Source organism: Anser brachyrhynchus (genome assembly GCF_964034855.1).
Source record: "Anser brachyrhynchus genome assembly, chromosome: 1".
In the NCBI taxonomy this organism is placed as follows: Eukaryota; Metazoa; Chordata; class Aves; order Anseriformes; family Anatidae; genus Anser; species Anser brachyrhynchus.
This window is the reverse complement of record NC_137694.1, coordinates 46,489,692-46,507,749: the sequence shown is the minus strand read 5'-3', so window position 1 is coordinate 46,507,749 and position 18,058 is coordinate 46,489,692. Positions and strand designations below refer to the sequence as shown.

Here is an 18,058-nt window from a genome sequence, read left to right as displayed (position 1 = left end):
TTCAAATATTGCTCAGTAAATCCTCTTCTCCCCCCAAGCCTTGTCTCCTTCAATATTCTTCAAGCAAGTCTGATGTTTTTCCCAATTTTGATTATAGCATTATAACTCTGAGTAGAGAAGTTGAATGTACAGTCACTTCTAAATAGTAAGTGTCAGTAACGCTGGTAGTTGACATGTTATACTAAAATACTTTCCTACTCAAAAAAAAAAAAAAAAAGCTATTTCCCACATTTCCTGAGGAATTGAAGGACCTAAGAGAGTGAAAAAATCATCTAATAGTGTACATTATATTACCATAATATATATGATTTAAGATGCATCTTTTTTATACTTTATTGTGGATTTTACCATTTTGAACTTTACTTTTCTTACCATGGTTGGATTTCTATCTACTAAAAAAATGACAGGGCTGTTTCTATTAGCAAACTGTAAGATCAGGCTCCATAAATGCTAGACTTAAACAGAAAATTTAAGTTACTCTATGCTTATGTTCTGAGTATCTAGATATTTTTTTCATGGAGCTTGTACTTCCATAAGAAATGTTAGATCCTGAAACATAAAAGAACACACACAGACAAAAAGAATATTTGAGTAGATAACACCCAACTGAGGATTATGTAGCAGGAAAAAACTACGACAGTTAGACATTAAATGGCTATTTTATGCAATACAGAAACTTTAAAGTGCTTGGGGTATTAAATGTTCCTCCTAAGGTATGGGAAGTGAGCAAAATGTTAGAATTATTCCTGGATCACTGTTCTTTCCTTGACAAGCAAGGGAAAATGAATTTTACCTGGGTCTGTGTTTGTGCTTGATTATTAGACCTATAAATGAAGACATGGTATTTGGAAACTATTTGTTTTTTAACTGAAATAAGAGTTTTGAGACTTATTTACAAATGAATGCAATCTGTTTTCAAAAGGAAAAAGTGGTGTTAGAATAAATTTTCCCCAAACTCCATATCTGGATTATTTGTTAAGCTAAAACTCCCACTGCCGTGACAGAGAGCAGAAGAGAACAGAGGGGCCATCTAGTAATAACAATCTGATGATGGTTACGGGTGTAACTTTTTACACAGGAACATAAAAAGGACAGTGTTCTGCCCAGATCTCTGTTATCACAGATGTTTCAGATCTATGAGATTTAGTGTGGTAGCCAAATATTCCTAGGACCTCTTGAGATATGTAGTTATCTCTCTGTGTGGTCTCCTCTTTCTCAGATCTAAGTTTTTTTTTTTTTTTTTGGTTGTCCGTTTAAAGTAAGAATAAAACTTTTCATATTTTCCCTATACGTTTGCAGAAGTTTCAGTTTTCCAGGTTATTCAATACAATACCAAAAGGTTTAAGGAATACTTAGAAAGATGTTTGTGTTATTGGGACTGATCCAGCTAAACACTGAAACCCATGGAGCAGCTGGGCTAAGAAATCCAAAGAAATCACTTACTGAGATAACATCTGATCTCTGTCCAAAAAGCAGACCACATCCACATCATAAACATGGGATGTTTCCAAAGGCCTCCATAATAAAGTGTTTTTCCCTCTCACCCTTTGTTTGTTGGTTTGGAGAGACTGATGAGGGTAAAAGCCAAAAAGCTGGAAGTCACCAAACCAGTCCTTCCTTGACTTTGCAGGCGGTGGAACATAGTCCAAAATGCAAAGTTAGTTTAAGCTACCTCTTGAGTCAGCCTTTCAGCAGGACTAAGCACTGAATGTAACAAATATTGATTCATTTCTGATTTATGTGCTATGTGCTAAAATTTCAGACTGGGTGGCCAAAAGTGCTTTTTGTGAACTTCTTGGAAAGCTATAGCGTAGATTAGAAGACTTGTGTGTCAAGACTCACTTGTAAACATGTTTCAAGAATTCATACATGTTATACTGTATTAATGTTTTTGAATAATTTTTGTTTCAATAGCATTTCAAATTTCTCTTGTGCTACTCACTGAAGTTACAGTAAAAATCTGTAATTACAGAGGTGAATTATTTCAGATGTGAAATAAGATAGTATCAAAGAAAATCTTTGCTTTTCTCCAAAAATGTTCGTTTACTACCCCTTAGTAGATTAGTATTTTCATGTGGTAAATGAACAATACCTTCTATTAATCACTTTATAGCCCGAAAATGATTTAACAGAATTAAAGAACTATAACTATTACAAAGCACTATTAAAGGAAGTATCTTCTATAAACTGACCACATCAAACGCAGTGAATACATGGCAGTAGTGGTGATTAGTCTTCAAGTCTTTAGTGATGTACGCAAATGTAGAAAGGTCTTCAGGGTCTTGTGCAGCACAGGAAATGTTACGGATTTCATGTTCAGCAATAATATTCTGTTCAAAAAAAATCAATCAATTTAGGAATTACATGTAAAAGCTGCAAAAAGATTGCTTTTAGAATTGTATTTACATTCATCTAGTGTGCTGAAGTATTTCAGAAGTTTCTTACTAAGAAGAGATTTAATACGCTCCATGTGTGAGCTTATACATTTCATTTCAGTTTTGATCCTCTCCAACAATAACTAAAACTGTCAATAAGCTGGTAGGCAACAAATGCATTCTACGGTCTTCCCTATGATTTTGCTTGGGTTTTATACAGTTTATGCAGTATTTTTGACAAAAAGACATCTTTCTGGCATAGGGCTGTAAATACAGTTTCAGAGCACTATACAAGCATCTTCCAATGCTGCTGGTTTTCTGTCTGGTGGTCACTACCTCACCCTCTTTCAGGCTACATGGTTTTCAGGACAGGATCTGTTGAAACCCAGCAGGCTCAATATCCTTTTTTTTTTTTTTTTTTTTGCATGTGGTGTTTGATAAAATTCAGATACATTCTTTCAAGAAAACAAAACAAAGCATCATCATTTCTAATTAAAACCCTGAGCTCTTGAAAGGTTTCTGCTTAGCAAGAAGTTTAACTATAGAAGGATCCGGCAACTTTTCTCCACTTAGCAACAACAGCATCCTGTAAGAGATTTAGAAATATTAAACTGTTCATGCACTGAGCAACACTACTTGCAACAGCCAATGTAAGCTACAGCATATGACTGAGGTAGAGGTGGGGCGTGGCTGTCTGATGAAATAAATAAATAAATAAAAAGCTGTCTAAAGCTTTGAAGAAAATTATGAGTATTCATTACATAAATTACTGATATGTAATTATTGTGTTCAGGCCAAAGGAACCATGAAGCCAGAGAAGAAGATACTGCATAGTGGCTTATGATTAGGCCTTGCTTCTTCAACACACACATTTCAAATAATTTAACAGAAGAACGACTCATCAAATAGGAATTTCCTTAGAGGTTAGTTTATATGATCTTCTGAATTGTGGCCCTCCTGACTGTAGCTATGGCTTTTCCACAAAGCAAACAAACAAAAAAATAACAAAGAAAGAGAACAAGCCTGCTGCAGTATGACATCTCTATTGCACCAAAGAACACATGACATCTGTAGTGTCACAGTCCCTCACAGCTCTACATTTCACTGTTGCCTTAGTGGCATCTGTTCAAGTTAAAACAATCTCTGAGCATCTCTGTTTTTCCCTCACCCTTGTCTTTTCCTTTTTTCCTTTCCAACTCCCCTCCTCCTCCTTTTTTTTTTTTTTTTTTTTTTAAGTACAGGAAATATATACAGCTAAGTTACTTAGGATGCTTTGCCATATCTTCTTTCATTTGCTAAGTGGCAACTTTCCCCCTTGTATGTAGGTGTCAAGTTTTCTAAAAGATGTTTTAATACACCTAATTGAAGAAATAACGGGTTGGGAAAAATCTTAATAAAAAGCATTCTAGATTTCAAATTACAGAAAAAACATGATAAGGAAATGTTTACCAAAGACACAAAATAATCCTCTTAATCTTGTAGTGTTGCAACATACTTGATTATTTCTGTTTAATGCATTATTCATAAAAATGACAAAAACATTACTTATGTTTCAATATATACCGGTTTATAATGACACGTATAATCTCTGCTTAACGACCATTGGCTTTTTATGTTACTTTAAACATTTTAGTTCCTTTGTTCTCAAATTGATAACTTTTACCCTCAGTAAAGATTTTGATGAGAATTGTAATTATACCAAAACCAGGGATTTAGATATCCCTTTAAGATTACAGATATAGCTGTAATATATTGTCATTGATGTTGTAGTGTCAACATTGTAGTTTAATAAGCAGAAAGAATTAACGCTTGGAAGGTGTTAAAATCGTGTGAAATATTTATGTTAATTCACAACTCACAAAGCAACCAGATGAAAACTGCTCTGCCATGCTGAAACTTTTCCTAGGTGACCTGGGGTCGACACAGGGGTTTGTGCTTTAGAGCTTATTTTAACGTTAAACCAAGTGAAGTTTGGAAACATACCCATTATCAACTTTGTTTTGAATAAAATAAGGTGTGCCTAAAATAAATCCTGTGGATGAAAATTAGTAGTGAAATAGGCTTTTCCCTAGCTTCTACAGGATTATGCTGTGATCTCCTTTCCAAGTTAACAATGTTTTCGGTGCATGCATTTACTGTTTCCTAGGGTCACTACTCCAGTAGACCTATAGTCTTAGTCTATAGAAATTGTAAGGTTATGAACCAGTTTGCTCTTCTGGGTGCACTCCTCTAGCACTGACCGACAATGAAAAATTATTGTTCTAAAATTGTTACTCAGTTTGTCGAGAGCAACCTCCAGAGCTTCTGAAAAAAGAAGGGAAGGTGAAAGTCAGTTCTGCTTCTGCCAAGGAAATACCCCTGAGAGATCAAGTTTTTGATAAGCAACCTTCCCCTTGCTTGCCTACCTTGTGTCAGGCAATCCCTCTCCTTGCAGAAATTATCCTGAAGTTAGGGTTAGCTCTGATCCACGAGAAAATTCTGAAAGTCTGCTTTTTTCTAAGCAGCAATTTCTTTCTGGCCTCACTTGCAAAGAAATGGTGTCATGTCAAAGTGGTGTCATGCCAAGCTTCAAGGCGTCACTGAAATAGCTTTAGTAGAATGAGGTCAGAGCCCCTTTGTTACCTGAAGCTTTGCCTGCTGTAACTTAGAATACAAATTCTTAGCTTGGTGGCATAAAGTAAAAGGATGAACAGCCATGAGAGCTGAGTTTTCAAGCACATAACTGCTAGCTATTTTTGTCATTTAAAAGTATGCATTTATTGCTAAGTGGTGCCCAGCGCTGTCAACTATTAGCTCATACAGAAGCAGTACAAGTCTGAATAGGATCTCACCTTAGTGCTAATCTGTTTTGGGTCTTGAAGGAATTGGGTACAGCACACTGTGGACAAGGCTGATAACAATGCTCCTGGGAGGGTTTCAGGCTATTACCTGGTTTTTACAGAAGGGAAAGGCAGTGCAGATTTTGAACTGAAGAGAAAGCATTCTACCACTTGAGCAAACACACAGGACTGTGGCATAATTTATCTTGATCAAGTACATCTATTGCACTACTGGCATAATTTTCAGTGGGATCGAACTAGAGGCACTTAATACAATTTGCCCAACTTACTTCAAATTTCCTTCATACATAAGACGAGATGCACTGTACAAAGAGACACTGGAAGCTCCTTGTGTTCTCTTGATTTTTTAAATTTTGTTTAACCTAAGGACATTGCAGTAATATCCCTTACACTACAGAGGAGATTTAAGAGCTGAATACAGCCTTATCCAAGTTATAGTTAATAGCATTACAATGTCCTGATTTATGCCCTGCACATCAGAGAACATAAAGGATATGAGGGTTGCAGAAGCTCCATTTTGGCGCAATGGGAGAAAAAGAAACTGACAGGATTCCCTGGCCTCTCTACTCTAGCCAATATGCCATACCTGACATAATACTAATTTCATCTCTGTTTTTCTTTCATGCTGTCTTCTAACCCTGCATGTGGTTTCCAAACTGTAGCAGATCACAAACCTGCTTTTGTCCCTTCACTTAAAACCCAGTTCTAGTTACACACCTTTAAAAACTGACTGCTTTGTCAAGTTTGAGGGATACTGGGTTAGATGTATGGTGTGATCTGAATGCTCAGCAACACAAAGCAGTTATATATATTATTAACCTGGTCAGGAAGCTGGGTTGCCTGACTTACTTTTTATATTGTGTAGTGCATTTTAGTCACATAACAGGAAAAAAAAAATCATTTCTATTCGTATGCAAGCATCAGTATGAATTGCATTTTCTTGCCAACTTAGACATCAGAAGAGAAATCCATGCATTATTTTACTCCTGCTTACAGGGATTTTACATTTTACTTTGGCTAAACAATAACCCATTGTTCTGTCCATCACTGAGTTCCCCAATCTATCTATTTCTGCCTTTTTTTTTTTTTTTTAAAGGGGAAGGGAGGTATGTTGTCTGTATTTTGAAATGTAAGAAGCAAAGCACAGGAGCATTGCCACATAGAAAGATGAACAAAATATGGAATTATAACTGCGAAGAAGCTGCTGGAGTTCATTGAGTCAAACGGCTACTACTAGGAACATAGCTGTCAGAGAGGCTCTAACATTTGAAAAGTACACTCACGGCTCACGTTTCTTATTCTTACAATGGCTGGCCCTGGATAAAACCTTGCATCTTCATTGTTTATTGAAACATCTTTACATTCGTATTTTTAGACAAAAATTATATAGACCAACAAATATGTATATATTTTCTGCATATTTAAGGAATTGCATAGAGAAGAACACAGTTAAGGATTCTGTGGAGGCCCCTTGCCAAATGTCTGTTGTGGTGAGCTTGCATTTTAACAGCAGAAGGCCGGACACAATGTTCTCCAACTGAGCCATTAAGTGTGCCTCACTTGTCCTCCAGACAGTGTTTCTGGAGATTGACAATAAGATTACTTTCATTTTGGAGAGAAGAGAAGAGAAAAAGAAAGGAAACACAAAGTGCATATCTGTCCCCTCTGTGGCCTGGTGCTCTTACAGAGCCAGCCTCATAAGTATTCCTATCTGTGAGGACAAAAAGCTGATATTCAATGATTGCACATACCTTATTTGTTGCATCAATAAATTTGACTCCTTTGTACGAGACAGACAGGACAATGGTTGGCACTTTCTTCATTTGTTCTGTAGACTTCTGAAACGAAAATGAAGATGCAGGTGAAGTTACATTGCATTGCAAGAACAGTGATCTTTTCTTCTTCTGACTAAATGCTTCAGTTAAACAACAGGTACTTATCCAAGTATTTGACTTTTTCTTGAGCTGACTGTGTTCTGGGCTTTTGAAATAGCTGCTTTGAAGTTACAAAATTCCACAGTTTATTGCAAGGATGCAAGAACTGCAGAGTCCTGCAGTTTATTGCAAGAATGATAAAAACTCTCTTTTTTCTTAGTACCATGGGAAGAGAATGAAGTAAGTTTGCTATATTTAAAGTGACCAGTCAAGGATTTCCCAAAATATTCATGTTTAACACATCCATCTGATGTGCCCTATTCAGCTCTGCCTCACCTCTCCCTGTCCTTCCCAGCTGTAAAAATTTACAGTGCAGTGTTTTTTTGTAGGACTACTTCTTTGCTGCAATTAGTTGTTATTTAGGAATATTTCACTCTCTCTCTTACCTTCTTGCTGTTATATTCGTGACATGAGATACCCCTGCAGCCCTCCAGGCCTGCCAGTCAATCTGTCAGTCCGATGTTGTATCTTGTAAAGTCTAACTGTCTGCACTTCCTCCAACGTGGTTTCTACTGCAATCTGCTTTACACATGAATTAGCACTGAGGTTTATTCTGCATTCCCTTAGTGCCAGGTTCTCTTACCTACAGTTCATATCTTTGTATAAAGCTATTTTTCTTTTATGCTGTTCTACCTTTGTGTGCCTTCAACGTGAGACATTCAGCTAAGATATTTCTTGCCGAATGATTGGGCAAATATTTGGGATAGATGTAAATTCTCTGCAGAAAGCCTATTGATTAGTTTACAGACTAAATTTACTTAAAAAAAAAAAAAAAAAGAGAGAGGAAGAAAAATAAGTATGGCATAGCTTAGAGCTGATTTGAATTTTTTTAAGGTGGGAGGCAATTACAGAGAAAACTATTATCTATGAAACAACCATAGATAAATAATGTAGATGAAGTTCAGAGAACGCTCACTCATGATAATTTCTGCCAATGATCATAGAGATCAATCAAACATGTTCTTGAGAGGAAACCCTAAGTTCAGATACAGTTAAATATGAAGAAATACCAGCACATAGAATGAGGGTGCAAGCACATCAAAAGGTCTAGAAATGCCATCCAAAAAGATCACGAGAGCAGTTGAAACAAAAGCAGCAGCAGTGGTTTTGTATTCTTGAAAGGAAATTAAAAAAAAGAGATTTAAGCTTGAAAACACAGACTGTATCTGGGAAAAAAAAAAGGTGATGGTAACGCAAGACAGCAAACAAATAATAGCTTAAAAGAAAAAAACTGTGAGTCCCTTTATCAGATCTCATTTCTTCCTGAATCAAACAAGGCTCCATTTTTGCCAACATAACATTCAAAGCTACAGATCCAACCACATTCTGCAATTAGTGTCCCGTACTGTGAAGGCTAAAACCTCTAATTAAGTTTTGAAGAGAGCCCCACCCATCCATACAACAGAGAGGAATATTGCATCTCTCAGTATCAAAAGACAAGAGACTCAAGATGATGTCAAGTGTCAATTTATCCTGGAGAAAGCTTCTTTTACCCAGAAGCCTAGACACTTTTTAAAAATGAAAGCTTAAATGATAAAACATTCTGAAAAATCTTACAAAGTCTGAGGGAAGACACTAATCTGATTTGCATGTCTCCGAGTGGAAAACGAAATGGCATCCCTGCCAAAAGGAGAGCAAAGCACATACCTGCGTGTCTCTACAATAGATTTCAACCGACTCTTTTCATAAAATACAATTTCAATGCACACAAAGCATGACAGTGACTGCACAGAAGCTGCAGTACATACATCCATCAGAATAACAAGCAATATACCCCACATATGCTCATATCTAGGCAAAACATTCGCAAATATGACAACATCACTTTAATCATCTGGCAATGCAGCAATCATCCAACTTTTGTCCTTTCTTTCTATCCCGACAGCTACATTCAGGAGCTCTTTGTCTCCCATTTTGATTATTGTAATTATCTCCTTCCTCGTCTCCTTAGCAGCAAAATTCCTCTTCTCCTCCCATACACTATACAAACACAGCTACTTAGTTCACTTATTTTAGCTTTTTGGTCTAATTTGTACTATCTGCTACTTGCCATAAAGGTGAAGCCTCCTGTTGGTTTTGTTGTATCAGCCCCCTGAGAGTCCTCCTTCATCTAGACCAGTACTTTGTACTTTAATCATCTTCGTTATCTGTTCTACATTCACCTTGCTTTGTCTAGGGCAGACCTGATCTTTCATATTTATTGAAGGTTGTGAACAGACAGAAGACAGTATCTGAGTGAAATAGATCATCAAGATGCCATTAATCTGTACGTGGCAAATTAGGAAATGAATCAGAAGCTGATTGACATTTGCAATTTATTATGCCAAACCATCTCAGCTGGTAAGGAGCAGTGGACATTCCTTATCAACTTGCAAACCAAACAAAAACCAGGATTTGTGCAAAGGTGTTCTGGAAGATTGCAATCCAGCATACAAACATGATTTCGGGAAACAATTCTATGCTTATATGCCTGTTAAGCATATAAGCATATACTTATATGCCTGTTGCAACAAACAGTTGGGCAGTGGGGTAATATCCTTGGTAAAGTGCTATTGTGAAAAACACACAGCTCTCTTTCCCTCACTCCACTCCTAGTGACAGATTAACTGAAGTCCACATAAAATTACTCAAGAGTTTTGAGTTGCCATGGTGAGCTCATACTATTTGTTTGTTCATTCCTTTTTTAATGGAGAGGGTGGCAGCCAGGAAGTGTAACGTGAGTTTTCGTGGCAGCCAGGAAGTGTAACGTGAGTTTTCAGAGATACAATACAAATATCATTCGCTCGGGCACTGTAACTGCTTTGGCTCTAGACTCTAGGATGTTGACAGACATCCCACAGCTTTCTTGGTCAGCTCTTTCGGTCCTCTGTGCAGGCCAAGTGGGCATCTCTGCCCATGCCTGTGACCAGAATTTGAGAAGGAGGGACACAGGCATCAGTACTTCCTTTCCTCAGGCTTTTCAGGTGCTAACCACCATATCAATTCTGTTGAGGACATAATGAGGTGACAAAATATTTTCATCCATCTGTTGACTCTGTGGGAAGCATATGGACCTGAGCCAAGGTTATGGGACCCACAGCTGAAGGCTGGCATAGAAAGTCATGTGTATGTTAGCATATGGTCTAATGCTGCAAGGCATGTTCATACCAGAGTAGCAGGACTAGATTTTACCTCATGTAGAAGTAATCGTAGTGACAGGACCCTGTCTTTGGGCAAGTGCTCACTAGCCTGGAACTGGTCACAGTTACTATGAACTCCATGGTGACTGTAACTTTGGCTTTTTATTTTAATATACAACTTTAGGAGAATCATCTGGATGAACAGCAAGTGTATTCTAGGCTTATTGCCATTGCCTGTCTCTGCCATTGCCAGAGGATCAGCTGGTCATCCACAAAGGGACAGATGTGCATGTCCTGTCTCCTCAAGTGCACTGCTCCTGCAGTGAGGAGTCTTAATTCTGCAGAGAGTCTGTATGCCATACAGTGAAATTTGGTCCCAGTTCTGAAATACTTCCTATAGGATAGGTAGATGACAGTGGGGAAGTACACCATGTGAAACACAAGTGCCATAAAACAGGCTTGACTACAGATATGGGAAGATGGAGGAAAGCACTGCCATCCTAAATCTAATGTGACATTTGTTCAGCTTCCGTAGACCCCCCTAAAAGACATGGAGCCCCTTTTTCTTATGAATCAATACCATTTGGAATAGAAGCCTCTCCTTTATTTTGATGCACTGCTGCTGTGCCAAAGCTTCTTTTGCTAATAGACTTTTCTGAAGAAAAAGAATATCTGAAAAGAACAAGAGTGAGTGGTCACAGTATAGAAATAAATAAGCTATCTATGGACAACAACATGGTAATTCTTACAGGTTAGCGGCTGGGTTTAAATTGACCTTAGGGCTTCAGTGCCCCTCAGAACTTGCCCTGCTGCAGCCTCAGAGTGAGGGATCTGGCATCTGCTGGAATTCACGGCGCCTGTGAACTCTGTGGAGGGCACTGGCCACACTGCAAGCACATCTGACTTTCTAAGTGAGCTACTGCTTTTCTGCATATTTGCCTGGTTATTACGGTGCTACTTTTACAGTAAAGGCTGGGATTTACACCTTTCTCAGTCTGCATCTGAACCCATTGCTGCCACTATGCAGGACAGTGACAAACCCATGTCTAGCAGGGGGCCAGACAGGGAGACAGCAAGTTCAACTCTGAATGCATTTCCTGGAAGAAAAAGAGCAGTCTGGGGTTCTAGCTGTTACTTCCAATCCTGTTTATGAATTTTCCTTAGTTTCACTGAAAAAAAGCAAAACTACTACTCACAAGTGGACTCTAAATAGATTTTTATAGTACTACAAACTCTCCAGAGTGAAGCATTTCTACCTGTATTTTGATTTTGAGCTAAAGGCTGTGCAGAACTGCCAGATGTTTATTTAGAATACAAACTAAGCTCCAGATAATTTAATTTGAGATCCACCCAGCCATTGCACCTACCAAATCAAATTAGTCAATGATGACTTAAGAGGCAGAGGATTTTTTTTTCTGTGAATACAGAAATATAAACTAGCTGTTTGCTTTTAAAAAGGAAATACATGCATATACATAACATAAAATCCTAAAGGGCTTTTAATCCTTTCAAGACAGGATTGCACAGCAATACCTTGTTCTGTGCAGAACTGAGAGCATTAATCCAGCTCTTCTGAATACGCCTGCGGTATACAAAACACAGTATCTCTATGCACATACATGCACACAAAGCAGCTGAAGAAGAAATTAAGAAGCACACAGAATGGTGTCTAAGAAAGGTGCTCACACATTCACTTGATATATTGTAGCATATGGTGTAATCCAGCCCACTCTCAAAATGCTTTCACCACATCTATTTATTTTCTAACAAAAGGAATCAAGATACAATGGTACTTCTACTTTGCCACCTTGACCACTTTCATGTACTTATATGTACATAGAAGTACATTTATAACTGGATTACTCCGCTTTCAAATGAAACCAAAATGAAACCACGTTCACTTTTAGGTTTTACTGCATAGGTAATTATACTTGATCTTGCAAATACACAGTGAAAAGACATTATTCAACTATGCCAACTCACTAACAACTTCATAAATAAATTTTGCATGCAAGTTTATGAGCCTGTAAAATCTTAAAATTTCATCTTGGCTTTTTACTTTTGCAAACAAATCTCCTAATTCTGTCTTATACTACTTTTTAATAGCTATCTGAAGACTGCAGCTGGTAATTTTACTATTCCATTACGTACTGGAATTGACTTCACTCAGAGAGTCTGAACACTTTCCCATACTGGTAGTTGCTCTTAATTCTAAATGGAATCAAAGTGCACACTTCAAAATATGTGTTGGTATACCACCTACTATCAGATCCGTAAGTCTGTTCCTTATGTAAGGCTTATGAAGCCTTGTTAAGCATTTCCTTTTGAGTGAATCACTTTGGCAACAGCATGCATGAGATGAAATAAAAAGACAAAGTTCGCTTTTGACCTGGTAGATTTGAAGCCAATTTTGAAAATGCAGTCTGCCTTGTAACAAATATTTACTAACTTCTCACAGTCCAAAAGGTTTAAAAATGCTTCACTGACATAATTTAATACCTCTTGGAATATGATAACATCTGTAATCCCTGTGGTACAGAACTGTTTACTTCTCTACAATTAGTGGATGCCTCCAAGCTACATCATTAATATGAACGTTGCACTGGGGATGCACCTGCAACTCATCTACTTGGGAATGAGAGCTCCTTGTTTTTGCAATATCTATACACACTCATCTGCTGCTGACAGGGCATTGCAGCCCTTCTGCACCTTGGATTCCTGTCAGCCAGAGAGTTCAAGGATGTACAGTCTTCTGAAGAACATGGGATGGCATGATGTAGACATGCATAAAGACTAAATGTCTTTAAAACTTCCCACCTCTTCTTTTTCCCTTTTGAATAATATCCATGCACCTGTTACACTGCAGGACCTCACTGCTCCCAAAGCAGTGGTGACACAAGAGATAGAGAGCTACAGGTCCCACTTGGGAGCACAGAGATCAGAGAATCTGTTCATTCTCAAATGCAGTATTTGATCCTGATGTGGTGTTTTACCGGCTAGTTTCACTAGGAGGCCTGTGACAGGCAGTAGTTCTCTCTTCTACTTCTGGAGGAGAAATGGGAATTGAGAAGCAGAAAGGGATTAGCAGAAACAAGATGGTCATTTATATCCAACTTCTTCTGTATGTAGGAAGGAGTAAGGAAGGAATGCCTTAGACCCTATCTCACTTTTCTGTTATCAGAGAAAGAGTCACCTCTTCACTGCTTCATCTTCCTCTCCAGAGATAAGGGAAGCAGATTTTGTGACAATTCCAACTTTGACATTTTGTTCTCAAGTCAGAACATGCTTTTTGAATAGAATTGCATTGCTGGTTCCCCAGAACTTTGATTTGAAATTTAAGAACCTCTTTCCTAATAAGGAAAACTTCTAAGAAAAATATGCAATGTTTGGGAAGGTAGCAGGATCCAAGAACAGAATCTCATCTCTCTCTTGGGAGGGGGCTGATTGGTTCAGATTGTGCAATTTGGTGTATGCAACATGAGTGATTTAACATCACATCAAGGAAAGAATCTACATTGCTGCTGCACTTGTGCTGGTAAGCACGAAACCATTCCCTTCCTACAAGGTCAAGGAATTCAGATGTGTAAATGCCAGATGGAGTCTACTGTAGAAAACAAGTCTTTTCCCAGCTGCAATTAAACTTTATTCCTTTTCTTTATTTTGATGTAAACACATTTTATTCTCTTCTTGTTCCTATGGTGATTTGAAGTGAAGGCAGTAATCTGACTGAAAACACAACTTATAATATTTCCCATTCCATGCTGGGAAAGATGAAAGCTCCTAAGTTCTTGAAGGCATCTCTAAAATATAATTAATAAATCTCTCCTGGTCAGGACAGCAAGATTTAATATCCAAGAAACAAAGGTCAGTTTACAACAGGTGAGGAAAGGAGATAAGGAGACAGTACTGTCAACTGCAAAGGGAGTTTATGAGAGAAAATAGCTGGAAACAAATAGGAAATCATAAAACATAAATCCATCCTTGGAGCGCAAATATGTGACTGGAAAAATAAAGTATAATTCCTCTAATAGGCACAGTTCTTGCCAAATATCTGTAATTTTGAATGGCTGCAAGAGTCTGCAATTTGGGTGGGAACAAAAAATGTATATGACCCTACCATTGTGTAGAACTCAATCTAATATATCTGCATGATTTTCCCCAAACAAACCCATCATCTGCCCTGCTGGAGCATACAGCTGTACAATGCTGAGAAGCACAGTGGATGGCCAAGAAGAGTTATTAAGACAGCTATGAACATCTGTCTCTTTTTTTTTTTCTTTTTTTTTTTTCTTAGACATTATAGTAGATTTAGGATCTCCCTTCTCTCTTAACTATAAGAGTATATAAGAGGAATAGGCTGCTGTAAGCCTGTCTGTGGAGAGAAGCGAGGGATATCCTCATTACACTTCTTTTCAAGAACCCAAACCATAAATAGCAATAACTGAAAGTTCAGGAAGCCTCCACAACTACCAGGGAGGGATTAGCAGTCAGCAAGTTGTAATTTTTGTTGCTTTTTCTGTATATATGAATGATTAAGGAAGATCAAGATTTTTTCCCACTGATAGGCCTTCATCCTTGTGTGCACTTGCTGACAGGAAAATGTCCAGTGAATACCAACACTATTTTGAACAGCATTAGGTTGAAGAAGAAGCAAAAATCACATTGACAGAAATACTAGATACCTAATTTTCATACCTTCTGATAAAAAACATTATCTGGCAAACTCCAGAAAGATTAAAAATTTGTTGGAATGGACCCCAACATGATACAAAGTTACATGTAAAGTATTTTGCCCCCAGCCTGTTTCAGACTACAGCATGAAGTTCAACATGTTGTGTATTTGAAATATAGAAGTAGTAAAATAAAACAAATACTAAAATTAAACAGTGCTGTATCACATTAGTATAGCCTTGTGTACAACCTTACTTATTAATAAGAGTATACAAAAGAGACTGAACAAGTGGACAAAATTCAGTACCTGAGAAGCAGTCAGGTAACGTATCTAACTTTTAACCTCATCTTAGTAAATGAAATGTCCCTTTCAGTACATTTAAAGTAAAATGGAATTATAAAATAATCCATATTTTCAACGACAACATCACATCGATACTTCAGCATGGCTTAGGACAACCTGAACACCCAATTCAAAGACACCAACATTTAGAATACAACTGGGGGAGAAATTTTGGAAAAAGATACATTTTTCTCACTGGCAAACTTACTCTAAGATAATAATTTGTTCTCATTAAGTCAATGTGCTTTTTTTTGGTTCTGACTTGAATAGGAATATGATAAAATAGACTACCTTGAAAGGATAGATAAAATCTTGATTAAGAACTGTTTCATTCAAATCTTTTTGCAATAAAAATAAAATAAAAAAGTCCCTTAAAATACAAAATAAACATTCTCACAGCATAATGGTTTCAAAATATAATATAAATATATATATAAACAATACAGCAATAGTGTTTATATAAGTGCCCCGTATGGTGCTACAGACTGTTCGTATAACTCCATTATTTTTATGGAAAAATTATAATTTATATTACGTTTGTTTTCAAACAGTTTTTCAGGTGTGTAATTTAAATTTGCCAAGTTTAGAGCATATTTCCAAAAAAAATCTTAAAAATGCTATAAATTATTAACAGTGGCTTTTTTGATGTTTAGCTTCCTAGTTCAGTCAAATAACTTACTGAAGGTGTCATATGATACCATAGTGTCAAATTCCACCCTAAGATCTGTATAAGGATATTCCTTAAAAATTGAAGTGCTACATTAGACAGCTTGAAAACTGAGTTGGAAGATGGTACACTTCCAGCCTCAGTTAATCTCCCCAGAACACGTGTATATGACTACAGATCCTCTCTCTGTCAAGTTGTTGGTTTTTTAAAGAGGAGTTTAAGCCCAGGTAAGGAATGATTAGCATGTAATTAGCCACAGATCTTCAAGCAATCCAGTAAGCATGAATTACTGCCAGCCCTTAGCTTAAACAGCTTGTGCAGAAGTCTGTGTACTGTAGATACGTAACCAATAGTAAATGGTTGTCTGATTGCATGAATTTTACATGTCTTCTAGCTTTATAATTGATCCACATGCTACATCTAGTGTTCAGAGGCATCTTGTCTAAAAGATTTATGATCCATAAAATGAAGTTTTTCACTCACTCGTCTATACATTTTTACATCTTCAGTAGATCATGAAACAATTATATTCTTCATTATTTTATCATGCCAGACATATGTTTGCCATCTCTATAACCAGGAGTGTTTTTACTTCACTACAATTGGGAATGTATCAGGTAGCTGGCCTGGTGTTGTTTTGAGTTTCTGGCAGCATTATATTTGTTGTAGATAGACTGACCCTCATAGTAATTTTCTACAAACCAGCATCAACCCAAAGAGCTACAGTATAATATATGCTTACCAAATGGATGGAAGTCTAACTGCTTTTCCATTAACAGATGAACCTGAATTGGTATCCTTTTCATCCTTTGGTCATTAAATGGGTAAGTAATTCATAACTCATGACACATGGTAATACTCATGTGAGTAAAGGCACACGCATGATTATGTGATTGTAGACATCACATATGTAAAAAACAATGACTTTGGTAACGTTAACATACTTACTAGTACATGTTTTATATAGTAAATTCAATCCTTATTATCATATATAATATATATAATCATATATTATTGTATATGTTATGGATCAATTCTGTTTATAAAAAGAAACCAATATAGCACATTTAAGTGTGTGAAAAGTACTTTGAAACAGTCTCAAAGATTCAAGAGGAAACAAAGGATATAATGTACGCATTTGCTTTTCTTAGACAACATGCAAAATAAAGTCTACCTTCAAATTTTGGTGCTAAGTTAAAAGGCAGAGCAGGCCTCTTACTGAATGCCAATGTAAATGTAAGGGCACCAGAAACAAATAGGTAACAAAACATTATAAAACCAAAAAAGGTATAGTACAAGTAATCATCACCTATTATTATTTAATATTATGAAGATTACAGAAGCACGTTAATTTACTAACTTACCCTCATCTTTGCACATGCATCCTGTGTTGACTCTGTGCCTCTTAATTCTTTTACCAGCATAGAACCTAAATACTAAAATAAAAACCCATTAAACTTCACATAGCTAATATTTCAGAACAGAAAAACATTTTCAGAAATGCACTAAAAATGCCTCAAAAACCATAGTTCTACCAGACAATTTAATATTGTATGGTTTTAGAGTTTTTCCACCCTGCTGTTCTCTGATAGATCATTTAAAATTATGTTAATCAAACTATGAAACAGGAATGCACAGCAAGTGTATTAAATCAGATGGAGCCCTTTGAAACAGCATGTGAAAGTATTCTAGCTTGTAACCTTAGTCACTCAAGCAACAATCACATACTACAGATTCCATCTGAAAAATACCACTTGATTAAAAAATGGAGAGTTTGCTTTTTTTAGTTGCCATCTCCCAAACTTGTATTGCTATGTGTACAATCCTGTGGACATGAAGGGCAGCAGAGATGCTAACCTCTCTGTACTCAATCTGTAACTACTTTATGTGTAAACAGCAAACAGAGCCTGATGTCAGCAAACAGAAAACAGATCTGAGCTGCAAACTAGCTTAAACCATTATTGCTTCCTAAGAAAAGACTGACCCTGAACTATTATTTCAAGGCTGTTATTGGACCTGAACAGGGTGGCAGTGAGTGCTGGGTCCTGGCTCAGCTCGCTGAAAGCCACCTTCCTCCACAATCAGCCTGCTCACCTCTGAGGGCATGCA

General features: G+C 37.0%; 1 protein-coding gene across 12 annotated transcripts in view; it reads right to left on the bottom strand.

Moving 5' to 3' along the window:
• Nucleotides 1–18,058, bottom strand: part of ANKS1B (ankyrin repeat and sterile alpha motif domain containing 1B) — a 441,985-nt gene that overhangs the window by 7,837 nt on the left and 416,090 nt on the right. For all 12 annotated transcript variants that reach the window (XM_080595951.1, XM_080595956.1, XM_080595957.1 and 9 more), the window contains 3 exons: nt 17,314–17,385; nt 6,967–7,053; nt 2,193–2,330 (listed from right to left, as the gene is read on the bottom strand). In XM_080595951.1, coding sequence (XP_080452077.1) covers nt 2,193–2,330; nt 6,967–7,053; nt 17,314–17,385 — 297 coding nt within the window. The remainder of the gene's footprint in view (nt 1–2,192; nt 2,331–6,966; nt 7,054–17,313; nt 17,386–18,058) is intronic.